At 41.3% G+C, this 17,467-nt stretch overlaps 2 protein-coding genes across 2 annotated transcripts; both read right to left on the bottom strand.

The window, feature by feature from the left end:
- Positions 1 to 4,967: 4,967 nt before the first annotated feature.
- LOC100398035 (olfactory receptor 8G3) lies at positions 4,968 to 6,348 on the bottom strand. The gene has a single exon (XM_002754609.6). It carries the CDS (start codon positions 6,122 to 6,124, stop codon positions 5,189 to 5,191), a length of 936 nt encoding a protein of 311 aa, XP_002754655.3. The 5' UTR covers positions 6,125 to 6,348; the 3' UTR covers positions 4,968 to 5,188.
- Positions 6,349 to 16,037: 9,689 nt separating this feature from the next.
- Positions 16,038 to 16,973, bottom strand: LOC100395361 (olfactory receptor 8G50-like). The gene has a single exon (XM_002754538.4). The coding sequence runs from the start codon at positions 16,971 to 16,973 to the stop codon at positions 16,038 to 16,040; it is 936 nt and encodes a 311-aa protein (XP_002754584.4).
- Between the last annotated feature and the right edge of the window lie 494 nt (positions 16,974 to 17,467).

Genomic DNA, 17,467 nt, shown 5'->3' with positions numbered 1-17,467 from the left:
ACTTGCTTGTTCGCAAAGGATTTTATTCTTCCTTCACTTCTGAAGCTCAGTTTGGCTGGATATGAAATTCTGGGTTGAAAGTTCTTTTCTTTAAGAATGTTGAATATTGGCCCCCACTCTCTTCTGGCTTGTAGTGTTTCTGCCGAGAGATCTGCTGTGAGTCTGATGGGCTTCCCTTTGTGGGTGACCCGACCTTTCTCTCTGGCTGCCCTTAGTATTCTCTCCTTTATTTCAACCCTGTTGAATCTGACGATTATGTGCCTTGGGGTTGCTCTTCTTGCGGAATATCTTTGTGGTGTTCTCTGTATTTCCTGCAATTGAGTGTTGGCTTGTCTTGCTAGGTGGGGGAAATTTTCCTGGATGATGTCCTGAAGAGTATTTTCCAGCTGGGATTCATTCTCTTCGTCCCCTTCTGGTACACCTATCAAACGTAGGTTAGGTCTTTTCACATAGTCCCACATTTCTTGGAGACTTTGTTCATTCCTTTTTGCGCTTTTTTCTCTGATCTTGGTTTCTCGTTTTATTTCATTGAGTTGGTCTTCGACTTCAGATATTCTTTCTTCTGCTTGGTCAATTCGGCTATTGAAACTTGCGTTTGCTTCGCGAAGTTCTCGTATTGTGTTTTTCAGCTCCTTTAATTCATTCATATTCCTCTCTAAGGTATCCATTCTTGTTATCATTTCCTCGAATCTTTTTTCAAATCTTTTTTCAAGGTTCTTAGTTTCTTTGCATTGATTTAATACATGCTCTTTTAGCTCACCAAAGTTTCTCATTATCCATCTTCTGAAGTCTAATTCCGTCATTTCGTCACAGTCATTCTCCGTCCAGCTTTGTTCCCTTGCTGGTGAGGAGTTTTGGTCCTTTCTAGGAGGCGATGTGTTCTGGTTTCGGGTGTTTTCCTCCTTTTTGCGCTGGTTTCTTCCCATCTTTGTGGATTTGTCCGCTGGTCGTCTGTGTAGTTGCTGACTTTTCGTTTGGGTCTCTGAGTGGACACCCAGAATGTTGATGATGAAGTATTTCTGTTGCTTGGTTTTCCTTCTACCAGTCTAGCCCCTTCGCTGTACGACTGTTGAGGTCCGCTCCAGACCCTGCTTGTCTGGGGTGCACCTCTAGTAGCCGTGGCACAGCGAGGGATGCTACCAGTTTCTTTTTCTGCTCTCTTTGTCCCAGGATGATGCCTGCCTAATGACAGTCTTTTGGATATAGAGGGGTCAGGGAGCTGCTTGAGGAGACAGTTTGTACTTTATAGGGGTTTAATTGCTGAGCTGTGCACTCTGTTGTTCATTCAGGGCTGTTAGGCTGCTATGTTTGATTCTGCTGCAACACAGCTCATTAAACAACCCTTTTTTTTTTCCTCAAATGCTCTGTGTTGAGGGGTTTGGGCTTTATTTTTGGATTTCCGATCAGGTGTCCTGCCCAGCTCAAAGGCAGACTAGCCACTGTTTGGCTGCCGAGGCTCCGCCCTGCTGTTGTGTGATTCGCGCTGTTCCTGCCGGCTCTGCTGTGGTCTCCGCCACGCCCTGCGGTGGAGTCTCTTCGTTGTAGCGTGTTGCCTCAGCAACGGCAGGCTGCGTCAGCAGTGGGCGTGTATCTCAGTAGGGACGGGTTGCCTCGGCAACGGCTGGCTGCGTCAGCAGTGGGCGTGTATCTCAGTTGGGGCGGGTTGCCTCGGCAACGGCTGGCTGCGTCAGCAGTGGGCGTGTATCTCAGTTGGGGCGGGTTGCCTCGGCAACGGCTGGCTGCGTCAGCAGTGGGCGTGTATCTCAGTTGGGGCAGGTTGCCTTTGTAGTGGTGGACGCCTCTCCCCCACAGAGCGTCTCGGACCGTCTGCCCGGGATAGTTTGAAATCGCGGTTTTGTTCGTCCCACTGGGTATCCCAACCGATCTGTCCCTGCAATCCCCTGGGCTGGGCTACTGTGCAAGTCTCGTTCAGTCTCAAGTCCAGCCCTCTCAAGTCTCAGATTGCCGGTTCAACAAGGCACCCGGACAAGCGCGCCCTGTGGGGATTGCTGGGTAGGGCCGGCCGCCGCCGCCCCGGCTGCCGGCTTCGCCAGGCAGACCTACTGCCTGGCGTCCCGTGTCTTTTTATACTTGGGAGTTTCCCCGTTCTGTGGGCAACAAAGATCAGTCTGGAAATGCAGCACTGACTCACCGTTTGCGAATTCAACGCGGGCTCCAATCCTGGGTTGTTCTCACAGCGCCATCTTGAGTCCCCTCCCACTCTTCATTTTTTTTAAGATAAAGAATGAATATACCTGCCACTTCTTTTTATTCTCCAGACCTAGTTCACATTTGGTTCTTTTCAGTTTCTGGGACATGCCATATTATCTTAGCTATCCGAATTTTTATTTACGCTTTCTTTCAGATTAAACAGTCTAACTAAATCCTATCCCTCAATTGCCTGGTGAAATTTTATTTCTTCTAAGTGTCATTTAACAGTTACACCATTGGGAAAAAATTTCCGATTTGTTAAGACAGATCAGAGCTTCTGAATACAAGCTCAGAAAAAGTCACTTATAATTTATTTTATTTTTTTCTTTTTCTTTCTTTCTTTTTTTGTTCCTTTATATACATAGTCTCACTCAGTTGCCCAGGTTAGCGCAGGGCAGTAGTGTCATCATGGCTCATTGCAGCCTCTACCTGGTTGAACCTGGTTAAATCTACACTCCCACCTCAGCCTTCCCAGTAGCTGGGCTGGGACTACAGGTGTGCACCACCACGCTTTGCTGATTTTTTTTTTTAAGAGACACAGTTTCTCCATGTTGCCTAGGCTAGACCAAGTATAATTTCTAATAGTACAACTTGAGACTGTGAGCTGTACTATAAGCCAGAAGGTAGACCAACTCAAACTTATCTTCCTCTTTATCCAAAGTAGCAGTACAGTGTCTGGAATATCAAAATCACTTTTGAATATTTTATGAATGAATGAATTACAAAACAGAATGTTTAACTAATTTTTACAACAATTAATTCCAGACCTAATAGTCTCAAATTACAAGTGTGGGCAGACACACTCATCTTTCCTCTGCTTGAAAACTGTAATACCAAATTTTATTCATAATTTATTGTCTTCGACTTGGAGAAGAATTAAACCAGTGTTGGTGTTGAGAGTTGTAGGTACCTAGTATTCTGCTATTTTCAGTGCTGAGAGGACAGGGCACAACTCTCCATCTGGTCTCAGAACCACATTTGAAGCTGGTCTGCATCACAGGTCAGCCTCCACAACTCTAACTTTTCAGGTTAAGTTTCTCCAGCATTAGGGTAGCAAATAGCCTCACATTTGACAGTTCTGTGGATGTGCTATAAATCTATGTCCTAGATTTAGATATAATAACATAGAGACAAATAACCCCAAGATTTCCATTTCTCGGAGAAGCAAGTTTTTGAGAAAAGACACAGTTACATTAGGCATTTCCCCCATAGTCTAATTTTTTCATTCATGTCCATCCTTCCACACTGACATATGTGACATTATTAGCATGCAAAATTAATTGTGTTACTTTCCTGCTTAAAAGCTTTGAGCAGTTCCTCTCACTAAAGTAAAGAGTGATGTTTTATAATGACCAGGGTTGGTTCAAGGACTGTTTCTGCCTGCTCTTTTATCCTTGTAGCATAACTGTATTACCCTGAATATTACATGACCTTCTGGGGTTGCACAAGCTTCTTCCATTTCCTTGATGAGACTGCCACCTTTTAATTAGTCCGTATTTCCTATATGAGCTCAATCCCCAGTGATTCAAGGGTCTATGCAACACAACTCTTTCTATTAGCCCTTATTTCACTTATTTTCATATATGACAACGTGTTAGACAGAGCAGTGGACTCAGAATCACACCTAAGACAAATGTTGTAATTGTGGCCATCTTCCCTTACATTATATAAATGATGAAAATTGAGTGAAATAATCACTGTGAGAGGACTCTGAAAAATGAATGTCTGATTGCAATGAATAATGGAATACAGGGGAGATAAAAATACATAGGTTTGTCCTATACTTAGGAACTATAGTGAACATTAAAACGTCTTATATCAGCTGAATAATGCAAAACAGCATCCAAAGACTATTGACCTGCCAATAATGAATAGGATGGTTTGAACTGAGGAGAGACACAAGGTAATTATTTGGAATATCATGAAAATTCACACTTAGAAGATATTAAATTCTGAGAAGCAGAAAGATAATAACCTGGGAGCCAAGTAGACATTTCTTTAAAGAAAATTGACATAAAATGACAACTGTAAATTATAAGGCAAAAGAGTATGAACCACATGGAAGCAATGCAACTTAGCAGAATTTATGGCTGTCGTAAGTTTCCACATAAGCAGCCACAGCTATTTTTATGTTTATGACATAAAAATAAAGCAATATTGTTTGGGCTGCTTTTATAGAAAATTGTTGCTATTAAGTATAATAATATGAATATCTATAATCCATGTCTATAATAAGGCTATAATAATTTTTTAGTTTTGATCTGTTTTTTTGTTGATCATTACAAATTTGGAAGACTTTGATTATGTTCATTATGGCAAATGAAATAAAAGTAAATTATCCTAGAGCTATCCAGAGGACAGTGACACAGTCATGTTAGGACTGAGGAATCTTAATGTTTAGAAGGAATTTCTCAGGAGTCCTTATACCTATCCACAATGATGGTTATCACTTTGAATAATATCAGAAGTCCTTGAGCCAAACTTTCTACTTTCAATGACTTCTTAGGTTTGGGTCTCTGAGCATTCACTCAAAATATAAGCTTTATTTGCTTAACGGGAAATAGTACTACAGATTTCCCCGAAGGAATACTGTAAATATTAAATAAAATCATCTACTTAAGTGATGGACACAGTGCTTGCTATTTCATCAAATCTGAATGATATATGTCACTACTGTCATCTTCATTATCATCTTTATGGTGTTATAATCATTTGAGTTGTTCTTTTTATTATTAATGAAATAATAAAAGCAGGGATTCTTTAAACCTCAAGAATTTTGATTTTACTTTTAGTATTTCTCCATGCGTACTCACTGGAATATAAGTTCAATGGAAGTAAACTGGAGGAATATTTTGGAAATGTTTTACATAAAAGAGCATCACTGTATTTTGATAAATCTGAACAATAAATCTAACATATTACATGTATAATCAAAATGAAGGCCAATTTTCATATGACAACATGACACTAATTCTTTTCATGAACATGCTTTGCTGTCCAGAATTTTCTTCATGGCATATTTGACATCCTTATTCCTTAGGCTGTAGATCAAGGGGTTCAGCATGGGCACAACAGTTGTGTAAAACACAGATGACACTTTCCCCTGGTCCATGGAACTGACAGATGATGGCTGCAGGTACATGAATGCTGCAGATCCAAAGAAGACAGCAACAGCTGAGATGTGGGAGCTGCAAGTGCTGAAGGCTTTAGACCTGCCCTCAGTGGAGCGAATGTGGAGGATACTGGCAATGATGAAGATATAAGAGGCCAGGATAGTTAAGGCAGGCGTCAGGATGTTCAATGCACTCAAGACCAGAACTAGTAATTCATTGATGTAGGTACTGGAGCAGGAGAGTTCCAAGAGAGGGAAGAGATCACAAAAATAATGGTTAATCACATTAGTTTTGCACAGAAAGAGTCTCAACATAGAGCTGGTGTGAATTGTAGATCCAAGGATGCCTAAAATGTAAACTCCCACTGTGAGCCGGAAGCAGAAGTGATAGGACATGATGACATTGTACAGCAAGGGGCTACAGATGGCAATGTAGCGGTCATACGCCATTACAGCCAACATGTGACACTCTGCAATAGCAAAAATGAGGAAGAAATAGAGCTGAGTCATGCATTCAGGGTAGGAGATGATGTTCTTGTCTGTCACAAAGTTCACCAGCATTTTTGGGGTAATGACAGTGGAATGGCAGAGATCAATGAAGGACAGACTGCTGAGGAAATAGTACATGGGGGTGTGCAGGTGAGAACTGAGCCCGATCAGTGTGGTCATGCCCAGGTTGCCCACCACTGTGACCATGTAGATTCCTAAGAACAGGAGGAAGAGGGGAAGCTGGAGCTCTGGCTGTTCTGAGAGCCCAGCCAGAATGAACTCAGTCACTGAGGAATGGTTTCCATGGTCCATGTTCTTGTCAATAGTTTCTAAGTTTTAAAAAGAGAAATTGAATGTGTTTGTGTGTGTGAGAAATTATTTGTAGATCATTACATATTCTATACCTTATCAGACGAGTAACATGATGCAGTGTTCTCTTGAGCCTCTCTTGCTACTGTGTAACAGTCAATAATTCTGGTAGACCAGAGGAGGAATTGCAAACATCAAACATATTAAAATTTAGTTCATAACCTTTTAAGAGAAACACCAATTTTAAAATTTTTGAGCTCAATATGAAAGCACGCTACTGTTATTTCAGAGGATTCTTTTCTTTCCTACCATATTCTCTATGATATAAATACATCATACACATCAAATGGCATGGTGATCAGAATTTCATTTTACTCAGAATAGGAAAGAGAACCAAATGCTCTTTATGATTTATCAATATAGAATTCCTGGCCAGGTGCAGTGGCTCATGTCTGTAATCCCAACACTTTGGGAGGCTAAAGTGGAGGATCAATTGAACCCATGGGTTTGAGACAAGCCTGGCAACAAAGCAAGATCTCATGTCTATAAAAAAAATAGAAGGGGTGAATTTATAAAATTAGTTATATTGGTCTGAATTACTTTTCTTATAAGAATTTCAACTAAAAATGCCTGAAGAACTGGGTAAGGATCAGCATTATTCAGCCTGAATCTTTAGCTCTTTATTTCTCAACTTTCTTCCAGACCTGCTATTCTGCAAGATAGGAATATAACTGCTTGGCCGATTGCATCCTTCTATCTCAGGAACTTTTCCAACAGTGAGGGACTGGCCTCTCTTGTTCTAATTTGAATAATCCCAAGGGAGTAATATAATGGTGTCAATTCAGGTCATGTATTATCCCATTCTGGCTGGGTGGGGGCAGAAAACTTTGATTTGTCTACATTAAGTGTACTTCAAGGCTGAATTGGAGAAGATCAGAAAAGTACCGATATTCTCCAAAACCAAGAAGGCTTTTGGAAGACAAACACTAGATGTCTTCAGTACTGGTTATTTTTACAATCATATATTTTGCCTCTGTGCTCTGTAAAATTTAAAGACAATGGCTGTGTTGATTAATAGAGCAAAATAGACTACAATGCAATTTAGACTACAATTCACAATTTTAGTCTAAATTCAAAATTAGTCAACAGGGTGATGTGGTTTTTCAAAAAAGGCTAATACAGCTTTACCTTTGCAAAGAAAATTTGTAGATTCTAGATGAAAGAAATTTATGGTCTTATGTAACACTCAAGCAACAGCTGGATTAGTGTTTTCAGTTTGGGGTTCAATATTTTATGTGAAATGTAGAAAAACTGGACAATATCAGAAACGATCTGAAATATTGTCGTTTGAAAAATTATTGACATGACTGAGGATTTTTAGCTAGCACAGTATAAATATATGTGGCACATGGCATTTATGTCCAGATGTTCAAAATTTTGCTATATTTAAGATGTACGGGACTCATTGCATATGTCTCTAAGAGAGAAAAAATTGAAACTAAGTGCTTCAAATGATGGAGAGAAATATTTGGTTTTACAACATAAAAGAACATTTTAAAAGTCAGACACACCTTAATTTACTTACAGCCAGAAATGTCAGAGTGCAGCCTGTATAACCATTTAGGAGACATTATTCAAGGACGCAGCATGAGATGGGTGCTTGAATTCATCATCTTTGATATCTCTTCTGCTTCCTATATTCATGATTTTATAATTCTAATGGGCTGTAATATTAGATTAGGCGGTCTGGGTTAAAATATCATCTCAACCCCACACATGCTGTGTGATCTTGGGAAAATTACTTCCCATCTTCAAGCCTCTAAAAAATAGAAATGTTAATATGATTCTCGTGTAAAAGTCAAATCATGCACAGTTCTTGTCTGTTGATAAGAACTTAATAAATATCAGTGTTGTTTTAATTGTAATCTATTGAGTCTTTTCTGAAATACCTTTTATTTGCCCAAATTTTTATTCCGATGATGATGGTTGAAGGTTTTTTCCTCCTTCCTCATACCTTGTGTTTTCTCCTTCCTGCATGATTACACATATTAACACAGAGATTCAGAATTATTTTTTACTAAACAGTAGCCTCTTTAAATCATCAATATTTTCTATTTCCTCATAGGAAGCTCAAATCAATATCTATGCCATTCAAAGATTGCTATCATCTGGCAACCAAAATAAAAGTTTTCTTCTTTTATGTCCCAACAAGTATTACATAATTTAGCTATTGCATGATTTGACGATTTGGTACTCTCTCAGTTTTAACACTTGGTACTCTCTCATTTAAAGGAACATGACGTTCCTTTAATTTTTCTCTTCTATCACCTGTCTCTTATGACATCCTATTTAATAGTTAAGGATGTTTAGTTAAGGGCTTTAATAGTGCAAATTCCACCGTATAAAGTCATTTTCTGTGTCCATACATGTTTTTTATGTTTGCATGTAACACTAATTTCATTCTGTTATTATTACTTATTTACTTGCTTTTCTTCTGTACTAGACTGTAAATTCAATATAGTGGTTGGCACAGTACCTTGCATATAGCAACTCAATAAATATATGTTCAATTAAACTGCTGAAAGAAGCTTAGAGATAAGTTAACATGGATTCAAAATAACTGAACAAAACCCTCATACTGCCTGAGTTGAAACAAGTGAACACAGATGTGTTTGCCATAAATGTATACTGCAGAGAACAAGCAGATGACAAGGGAACCACTATTCAACAAAGTGTGTGAATGTGAGAGTAAGGACGGACAGAGACAGATGAATAGCTGTGTGCATATCTCTTGGCACTACCAGAGAGGCTAGAGCAGGAGACTCCAAGACTTTAAGGTCAAAGACTGGAATTCAGACATACCCTTCCTTTCTGCCAGAGTTCAGTGTTGCACATTTTTCTTCTCCATTGCTCTGGAGGAAAAAATGAATCTGATGATATGAGGAGGTCATAGCCCAAAAGTCACCCCGGCAATTATTTTGAGTCATTCATCCTGGTCTCTGGCAAAGCTGATGCCTAAAGCCATCTGGAACTCTGCAAAGGGTGGTTGATGTGAGGATTTTATGTGCTGGGTAAGAGTAAGAGTCTGATTAGGAATAAGCAATGATAATGACCTCCCTCTAGATTCTGTTCCCACAAATGTTAACTCTTGGGAAAAGAAACAATTAGAATTTCCCTGTCCCCCACTGGTTCTCAAGTGTTTCCCCTTTGCCACATGTTGTGATTCATTGTTCTTGTTACAGTAAGGATTGGAATCAAGGATGTGAGAGACTTTGTTGGAGCTCTAGTGAGTGTCATCTCTTTAGTGAGACAATGAAAATTTTAAAATTTCAGCAAATTTTAAAAATATAAACTAAAGGAATTGTCCAAAGTGATTTGTCATGAAGGGAAAATAGAAAATCAGAAATAACAACAAATGTTTCTAAAATTTGAAAGTTTTCATTTTCATTTACCTCTACTAACAATATTTTGATATCGCGATGCATTTATAAAGCAGTAATGCTTGAAATGTTTTAGTTTGGGGGCTGCTTCTCTTCAGACCAATGGAGAAGAAAATGCTTTCATTCAGCCCCCAAGTTAAAGTATGATAGATATTGCCAAAGACCCTGAGGAGTTCCTAGTAAGCCTAACAAGGAGTGATGATGACTAACAAGAGAAAATTTTTTTCTTCAAAAAATAAGAGCAATATTGAGGAACAATAAAGACATGTGTGTTATAGAAATTATTTTTGTACTTATATAAAACTAAATTATTTTTAGAAGTAAAATTATATTTCATGCTTTATTAAATGTTAAATTGATGGCAGCAGCAGGCCATCCAGAACCGCTGCTACCATGGTGCCAGTTGCAGCGGGGAGGCCAGAGGTGGTGGCAGGAGCGGTGGTGGCTGTGGGGACAGCAGTAATAGTGGTGGGACTCCTGTTCCCCACGTCTCAGAGGCAGCCAACTGAGCCGCCCCCACCTTCACGTGACCAAGTAAGACCCGCCTCCAGGCTTAGAGATTCTGCAGCTTCTGACCCTGGCCCTGTGTCACCGCTTTTGCCTGCTGCTGCTGCTGTGGGGAGGGGCTCGGGAGGAGGCAGTCTCCGGAGCCTTCCCCTGGGAGCTGCCTGGAGCCTGCCGTGGTGGGGGCCACTGTGAAGGCACTGGGCTGAGTTGCCTGGTCGGGGAGCACTGCGGTTGTGCATGGAGGCCAGGCAGAGATGGCCCCAAGGCAGAGCTGGGCCCCGCTTGATGCCGTGCTTGAATATGGAGTGCGGAGGACAGGCCAGAGGCAGCAACCGCTTCTGGGACCTGGCCAGTGGTGTGGCCACCATGTCCACCTTGCTGACGATGCCAGGTTTCTGTGCCCGGAGAGTAGGCTCTGCACTGAGGATCGAGTCCCAGGGGTCTGCCCCACATCTGGGTGACCACCAAGCCTGACACTCCTGACCTCCAGTCCCAGGGACTGAGATTGGCTCCAAGAGGTGCCCCTGAGGCAGGGTCACAAGCTGGCCAAGTGGAGCCGTGGGCTTCCCCTTAGCACTAGGGCTACGGGAAGAACTGCCTTGATGTCATCCCTCCCCTGGATGCCATCCCAGTCCCAATGAGGGCCTAGATCCCCCAACCCAGGCTTCAAAGAGTCATGGCTGGGGCTGCACGCTCCAGGGCCAGGGACAAACAGGAGTCCCGCCCCTTCCAAGCTGGCAGATTGGGAACTCCCTGAGTACAGCTGCAGTCATCCTGCCTCATCTGCTGTGGCTGCAGGCCCAGGCATCTCTGCAGACTTGGGGGCACGGGCCCTCCTAACCCTCCACGGACTTGAGAGTGCCTGCTCCTCTGCCTGGCTTCTCCCTGCTGCTGGTGCCAGCTCTTAGTCAGGACCAAGCCCAGGCATTTTTACAGCCCAGCAGGGGGTCCACATGCTCAGGACAGCACTGACATGCCTGTCCCTGAAACCTCAGCCCCTCCTAAATTTTGGGCACCAACCAGCATGAGAGGGAGGCCGAGGGGTGCTGAGGACAGCCTGGCACTGATCTGCAGGTGCCCCTTGGCGTGAACAGCCTGGGTGTCATGACCAGCAGCAAGAGGCAGACAGGCTCCTGGGCAGAAGGTGAGGGGTCCCTCGTGAAGCCTCACCTCCAAGCTGGAGAGGACCTGAAGCTTGGGGATGGGGTCACCAGTCCCATAGGCCAGAGGGGGAACTTACGGTGATTTTCCCTAGGCCTGCCCATGGCCACTCATGGACTAATCAGTACAAACTTTCTCCCCTCTCAAACCCATTAAAAACCGAGACTCAGCCAAATTGGAGTAGAAGAGAGGATGGAGAGACTAAAGGGAGATGATGGGTTGACCAGCTGCAGAGAGGAGCTGCCCACCCCTAGGGTCTCCTGTCTGCTGAGAACCGAGGAGATGATAGGATGACCAGCTTCAAAGAGGAGCAGCCTCTCTGATAAGAGCTGGACACTTGACAGGATGACCTGCCTAGCAGAGAGGAGTTACCCTCTCTGCTGAGAGCTTGACACTCATTGGGACACCCTGCCATGGAGAGGAGATGCCCTTTGCTGGTCTCCTCTGAGCTATTCTATTGTGCAATAAAGCTTCTCTGTGTCTTGCTAACCTTCCATTTGTCTGCATGCCTCATTCTTTCTGATCTCCGGATGAGAACTTGGGACACACTGAATGGCAAGGCTAAAAGAGCTGTAAGAGAAACAGGGCTGAAACAAGCCCTTTGCTCACCATGTTGTGGGTGAACAGAAGGAAAGAAGAGCTGCTGCCCTTTGAGGATCCCAAACCTAGGAGCTCCCAGAGATAGCACTGTGACTCCTTCTTTGGGGCCCTGCAGTTCCTGGTGTCTTCAAGCTTCTGGGTGCCACTGCTTTCCCTGGTGTCAGCCGGGGAAGAGCCCTTGCCGTGCACCTAGACCAGCTGCAGCCTTGCAGAGAGTGTCAGCACCTGGAGCTGCCCATCCTGCATCAGCAGCTGGTGTATCTGACTGTGTGTGGTGGCTAGACCCCACACTCACTCACACACCCCTTGCCGCTTCACACCTGACTCACAGTCTCCCTTGGAGGCATGGAATCCAGGCCAGCAGTGTTAGCCTAGCACAGCCTGCCTGGCTTAGTGGGCAGAAAAAGCCTAGAAGGCCTGAGCAAAACTCAGGCAAAGGTGCTACTGGCCACAGAGATGTCTGGCCAGAAAAGCAATACCCCAAAGATCCTGTAACAATATCATTTTTGAAACAGCAATTGTCATAAATTTTCTTAATTAAATTAACTTTGAAATGCATTAAATTATTGTTAGATGTGGAGCTTTAATCTACTTTTTGAAGTTCTTTGCAAATTTCTGTAAAAAGGATAAAATCTTAGTAATAGAATTAATCACAAGCTGTGAAAACATGTTGCTTGTCAACACTTAGAAAACCATAGAATAATAAATATGACATGATGTGATGCAAGACACAATTATTTTCCTCAAGAGTTTAATAATCTTTATAGATATAGTACAAGCATTCATTATCAGTAAACCATACCAGAGAATATATCATTGTTATAGTATGTATGATGAGCCGTAGATGTGCCTGATTATAGCCTGGAGTGGTGAGAAATGCATATGAATGAAACACTTGTTTTGTCAGTGAAAGGTGCTTAAATTTGGAAAGTCAGGATGAAGTCAAGAACCCACTTCAGGATGGGGAAGCAGCATGAATGAAGGGAAGGGAATAGGAATGAGCCCAGAATTGCCAAGATACTACAGGAACTACTCTACCCAGCATTACACATGCCTTCCAAGAAGACCTTAATCGTTATTAAAATGTTAGTATATTTTATGTATGTACTACACATTTTATTTTAATCACAATTAACACTATTCTTACACGGAATACTAAATCCAAATATGAAACTCTAGAGAGAACAATAGAGTCACCTATGACTTAATACAAATAGAGGAAAGTGTGAGAAAAAGCCTGTTATTCATTCTCCCTTCTTTCTTCAGGAATAAATGTCCTGAATCTTAGTTTGGCACAAGGCCATATAAATCACGATAGCACTTCTCAATTCCTTGGCAGTAAGGTTTGTCCATGTGACTAAGTCTTTACCAAAGGGAAAAGAGGTGGAGGTGAGGTGTATCACTTCCAGGCAGTGTTCTTCAACTTAAGGAGCATTCCCCTTCTCTTTCCATATATTTCTGTGTGATGGCTGGGTGGTGGAGATGAAGGATGGATCTGGAGCAGCTATTTGGGGCCAAAGATGAACACTGCATGTTGTCACCAGGAAGGCAACAATTTATAAGAACCTCGTATCTGTGATGAGCCACTATACCACTCCTGAATCATCTTCTGGTTTAAGGCATCACACACATACACATGTTCACACACGTACACACACACACACACACCATGGATGTGTGTGTGTGTACATATATGTGTGTGATGTGATGCAGCCAAGCCTAACCATAACTAATGGAGAACATAAAAATAATTCTGCCTAAACTCTACTTCTGTGACATACTCATGGCTCCTGAAAGTGGTAAGTGCACATGAGAAATTGTTTTCTTTTGAAAATGAATACATGGTTGTATCAGAGAAATAAAAGACAAACTAAACTCTGAGAACAACATCCGAGTTTATCACAGTGCTTCATCCTTCTTTTTTGTGGTAATGTTTTATATCCAGTTTGGAATCTACTGGATATCTATCCTAACACTTGAAAACCATATTTTCCATCAGTTGTCAGATTCACTAGAAATGGTTCAGACATATTTTATCATTACAAATGTATTTTAATAGTTAATATACAAATAAATGCTTAGAAACAGAAAAATTATAAACTGTCATTTTTACCTATTACCTATCAATATGAACAAAATTACCAGATGTTTTTTAATACCTAGAATAATTAAATAAAAAGACATATGCATACGCATTTTTTTTTTCTTTTAAGACAGAGTCTCACTCTGTTGCCCAGGCTGGAGTGCAGTAGTACGATCTCAGCTCACTGCAATCTCTGCCTCCTGGGTTCAAGCAATTCTCCTGCCTCAGCCTCCCGAGTAGCTGGGACTACCATGCCCAGCTAATTTTTGTATTTTTTAGTAGAAACAGGGTTTCACTATGTTGGCCAGGATGGTCTCGATCTCTTGACCTCGTGATCCACCCGCCTCGGCCTTCCAAAGTGCTGGGATTACAGGCATGAGCCACTGTGCCCAGCCTATACACTTTTAAAAACATATATAAGCAATATAAATGCATATTGATATACAATACACACACATACATCTGTGCTATACATAAGCATACACATGTATATTACTAGATGTACACACAGATATTTTTTAGGATAAAAACATGAAGTATAAAGATAAGGACTGATTAGTACACAGAAAATCAGGAAGGAAGTTTCCTGTATGATTCAAAGAGTGGAATAACCTCTGTCTCATTAGAAGACTTGAGTTTATGATGAGAAGAAGGTGACATCACATTGGAGTGTTCATGTTACATACTTGGAGGCAAGCAGATGACAAAGCAAGTGCTATTTTATGCGTGTCCGATTCAACAGAAGATTTGTAAAATGTGATTTAACCAGGTGATTTTTATTCAGAATTAGAGACAAATTAGTGTCCCTGTGCTCTGCTTCTGGGCACAGCATAATAGAGGTGAACAGTGGAGAGCCCTGGAGATGTCCACAGTGATCTTAATGCAACTTTTTTTTGAAGGCCTTGAAGCTCAGAGGCGTCAGAAAGAACACAACCACACTGTCCTCTAACAGTAGCTCTAGAATCAAACTGAAATATCTGATTCCAAGACTCTGAGGAGCTATTCTAGGGAGACATGAGAAAAAGTATCTACGGGCTGCTACCACAGACAAGAGAGAATATGGGAGCTGAGCCACGGACTGTTACACCAAGACCTACTGAGACTCACTTATGGGAACAATTACTTCCCAGAAGGACTTCCGAGGTTTCTGGTTGCTGCTCTTAAAATCTTAAGCTTAATTAGGTGAAAGATAGAAGAATAAATTTATAGGTTGAAAGTCTCCTTTCCCCCTCAAAAAAAATGTTTTTACCCAGAGTATACAGTACATTTTGGGTAAAAGGAGTACTTGTCATTATTCAGAAAATGATTTTCCTGTTTTAACTTTTCTTTGTGAAGAGATAACCCATACAATTGCAATAATAAAAGAATGTCATTTTAAATTCTGGAATTCTATAGTGTATGTGGAGGAAAATGCATTATATCTCTGGGATAAAGGAAAATTAGTACAGGATTATTAGGAAAATGGAAGTAGTAGCATAGTCCCAAAACTGTGGTGCAAGAAATGTTACACAAATATATGTCAAAATACACAAAATGTATTTAGTAGTGTTTGTTACTGTCAATCTCTTCCGTTAAGTATCATCTCCTTATGGGTAGAAACTGTTTTATTACCCATCATATGCCTCCATATTCGCTAATATATTTCCACACACTTAGAAAGAATTAGTGATTGAATTTTGTATTCAAATGGTTGCAATTATTCATTTTAGAGATAACACTTCCAGAAGCGTTTACCTATACACTTAGTAAAAAAGCTCAGGTACACAGGTATTGAAATATCATAGGGACTGACAAGATATAATTATTCCCTAAAGTAACATAAATAGTCTTGCCTAAAAAAGTGCCATATTCCATACATATAAAGTATAATCACTCACATGGAGACTTTTGAAAATTTTTAAAAATCTTTAGAAGTGATACATGTTACTCTGGGTGGATGAACTCTGTTGCATCCCATAAATGGTGTCCATATCTTACTGATTCTACAAATTCAGCCTTACCTTTGGCATCTTTCTTCCAAATAACCAAGTAGTAGCAGCCTGAACATACCTTGCTGTCTCTAGATTGTTTCCTTATCAACCTTTTCCAGAAATTAAAATTTTTTGCTAAAGCAAAATACCCCCCTTTACAAGAAACATCTTTTTTCAAGGAACTTATTTAAGGCAACTTTGACGTCCTTATTCCTCAGGCTGTAGATAAGGGGGTTCAGCATGGGCACAACAGTAGTATAAAACACAGATGACACTTTCCCCTGGTCCATTGAGCTGACAGATGATGGCTGCAGGTACATGAATGCTGCAGACCCAAAGAAAACAGCAACAGCTGAGATGTGGGAGCTGCAAGTGCTGAAGGCCTTAGACCTGCCCTCAGTGGAGTGAATACGGAGGATGCTGGCAATGATGAAGATATAAGAGCTAAGGATGGTGAGGCTGAGGAAGAGGATATTAAATGCACTGAAGCACAAAACTACTATTTCATTGATAGAAGTACTGGAGCAGGAGAGCCCCAGCAGTGGGAAAAGATCACAGAAGTAATGGTTGATTACATCAGCCTTACAGAAAAGCACTCTTCGCATGCAGACTGTGTGAGCTGTGGCGCCAATCAAACCCATGAAATACACCCCAACCACCATCCAGGAGCAGACCTGATAAGACATTGCAGCATTGTAAAGCAGTGGGTTACATATGGCAACGTAGCGGTCATAAGCCATTGCAGTCAACATGTGACATTCTGATATCACAAGAACAAGGAAGAAGTAGAGCTGAGTCATGCATGCTGTGTAGGAGATAACATTCCTTTCTGACACAAAATTCACCAGCATTTTTGGGGTAATGACAGAGGAATGGCAGAGATCAATGAAAGACAGACTGCTAAGAAAATAGTACATGGGAGTGTGCAGGTGAGAACTGAGCCCAATCAGTGTTATCATTCCCAGGTTGCCCACCACTGTGACCACATAGATTCCCAGGAAGAGGAGGAAAAGAGGCAGCTGAAGCTCTGGTTTGTCTGTTAGCCCAGCGAGGATAAACTCAGTCACTGCGGAATAATTTCCTTCTACCATTTTCTCTGGAAATTTTATGTAGAAAGAGAAAAAGAAAATTTGAGTTAGGTATTTATTATACCACTAACACAATAAAATGTGAAACAAAATTCAACTTTTTTTCAACCAGGTAGTTGCAGTTCCCTGCCTGGTCCTCATCTATGTTAGCAGTAAAAGACCCTGGGATCCCTGAAATATGGGATACACAGATATATCTCAGAACTATCTCTGTTTGTATTCTATGCTGTAAGAGTGTATACTGGTACTGCTCAATTCCTGAACACCCAAAGAACTGTACTGATAACTTTGACTGAATGTTCTAAGAACTTCTCGTGCCTTGTTTGTAATCCTCTCGACTCTTTCAGTAGAGCAAATGCGAATGTACCTATTTTACTGTTAGGTAACTGAGTATAATAGTGGTTGGATATTTGCCCAAAGTTAGGCATGCGATAAATAAATAATCAAGGAGATAAAGCCTGTCTCACCTTTCATCTATTATTTAAGCTACTCATGGC

This window comes from Callithrix jacchus, chromosome 10 (assembly GCF_049354715.1).
Source record: "Callithrix jacchus isolate 240 chromosome 10, calJac240_pri, whole genome shotgun sequence".
Classification (NCBI taxonomy): domain Eukaryota; kingdom Metazoa; phylum Chordata; class Mammalia; order Primates; family Cebidae; genus Callithrix; species Callithrix jacchus.
The sequence above is the reverse complement of the archived record's forward strand: the minus strand, read 5'-3'. Positions and strand labels throughout refer to the sequence as shown.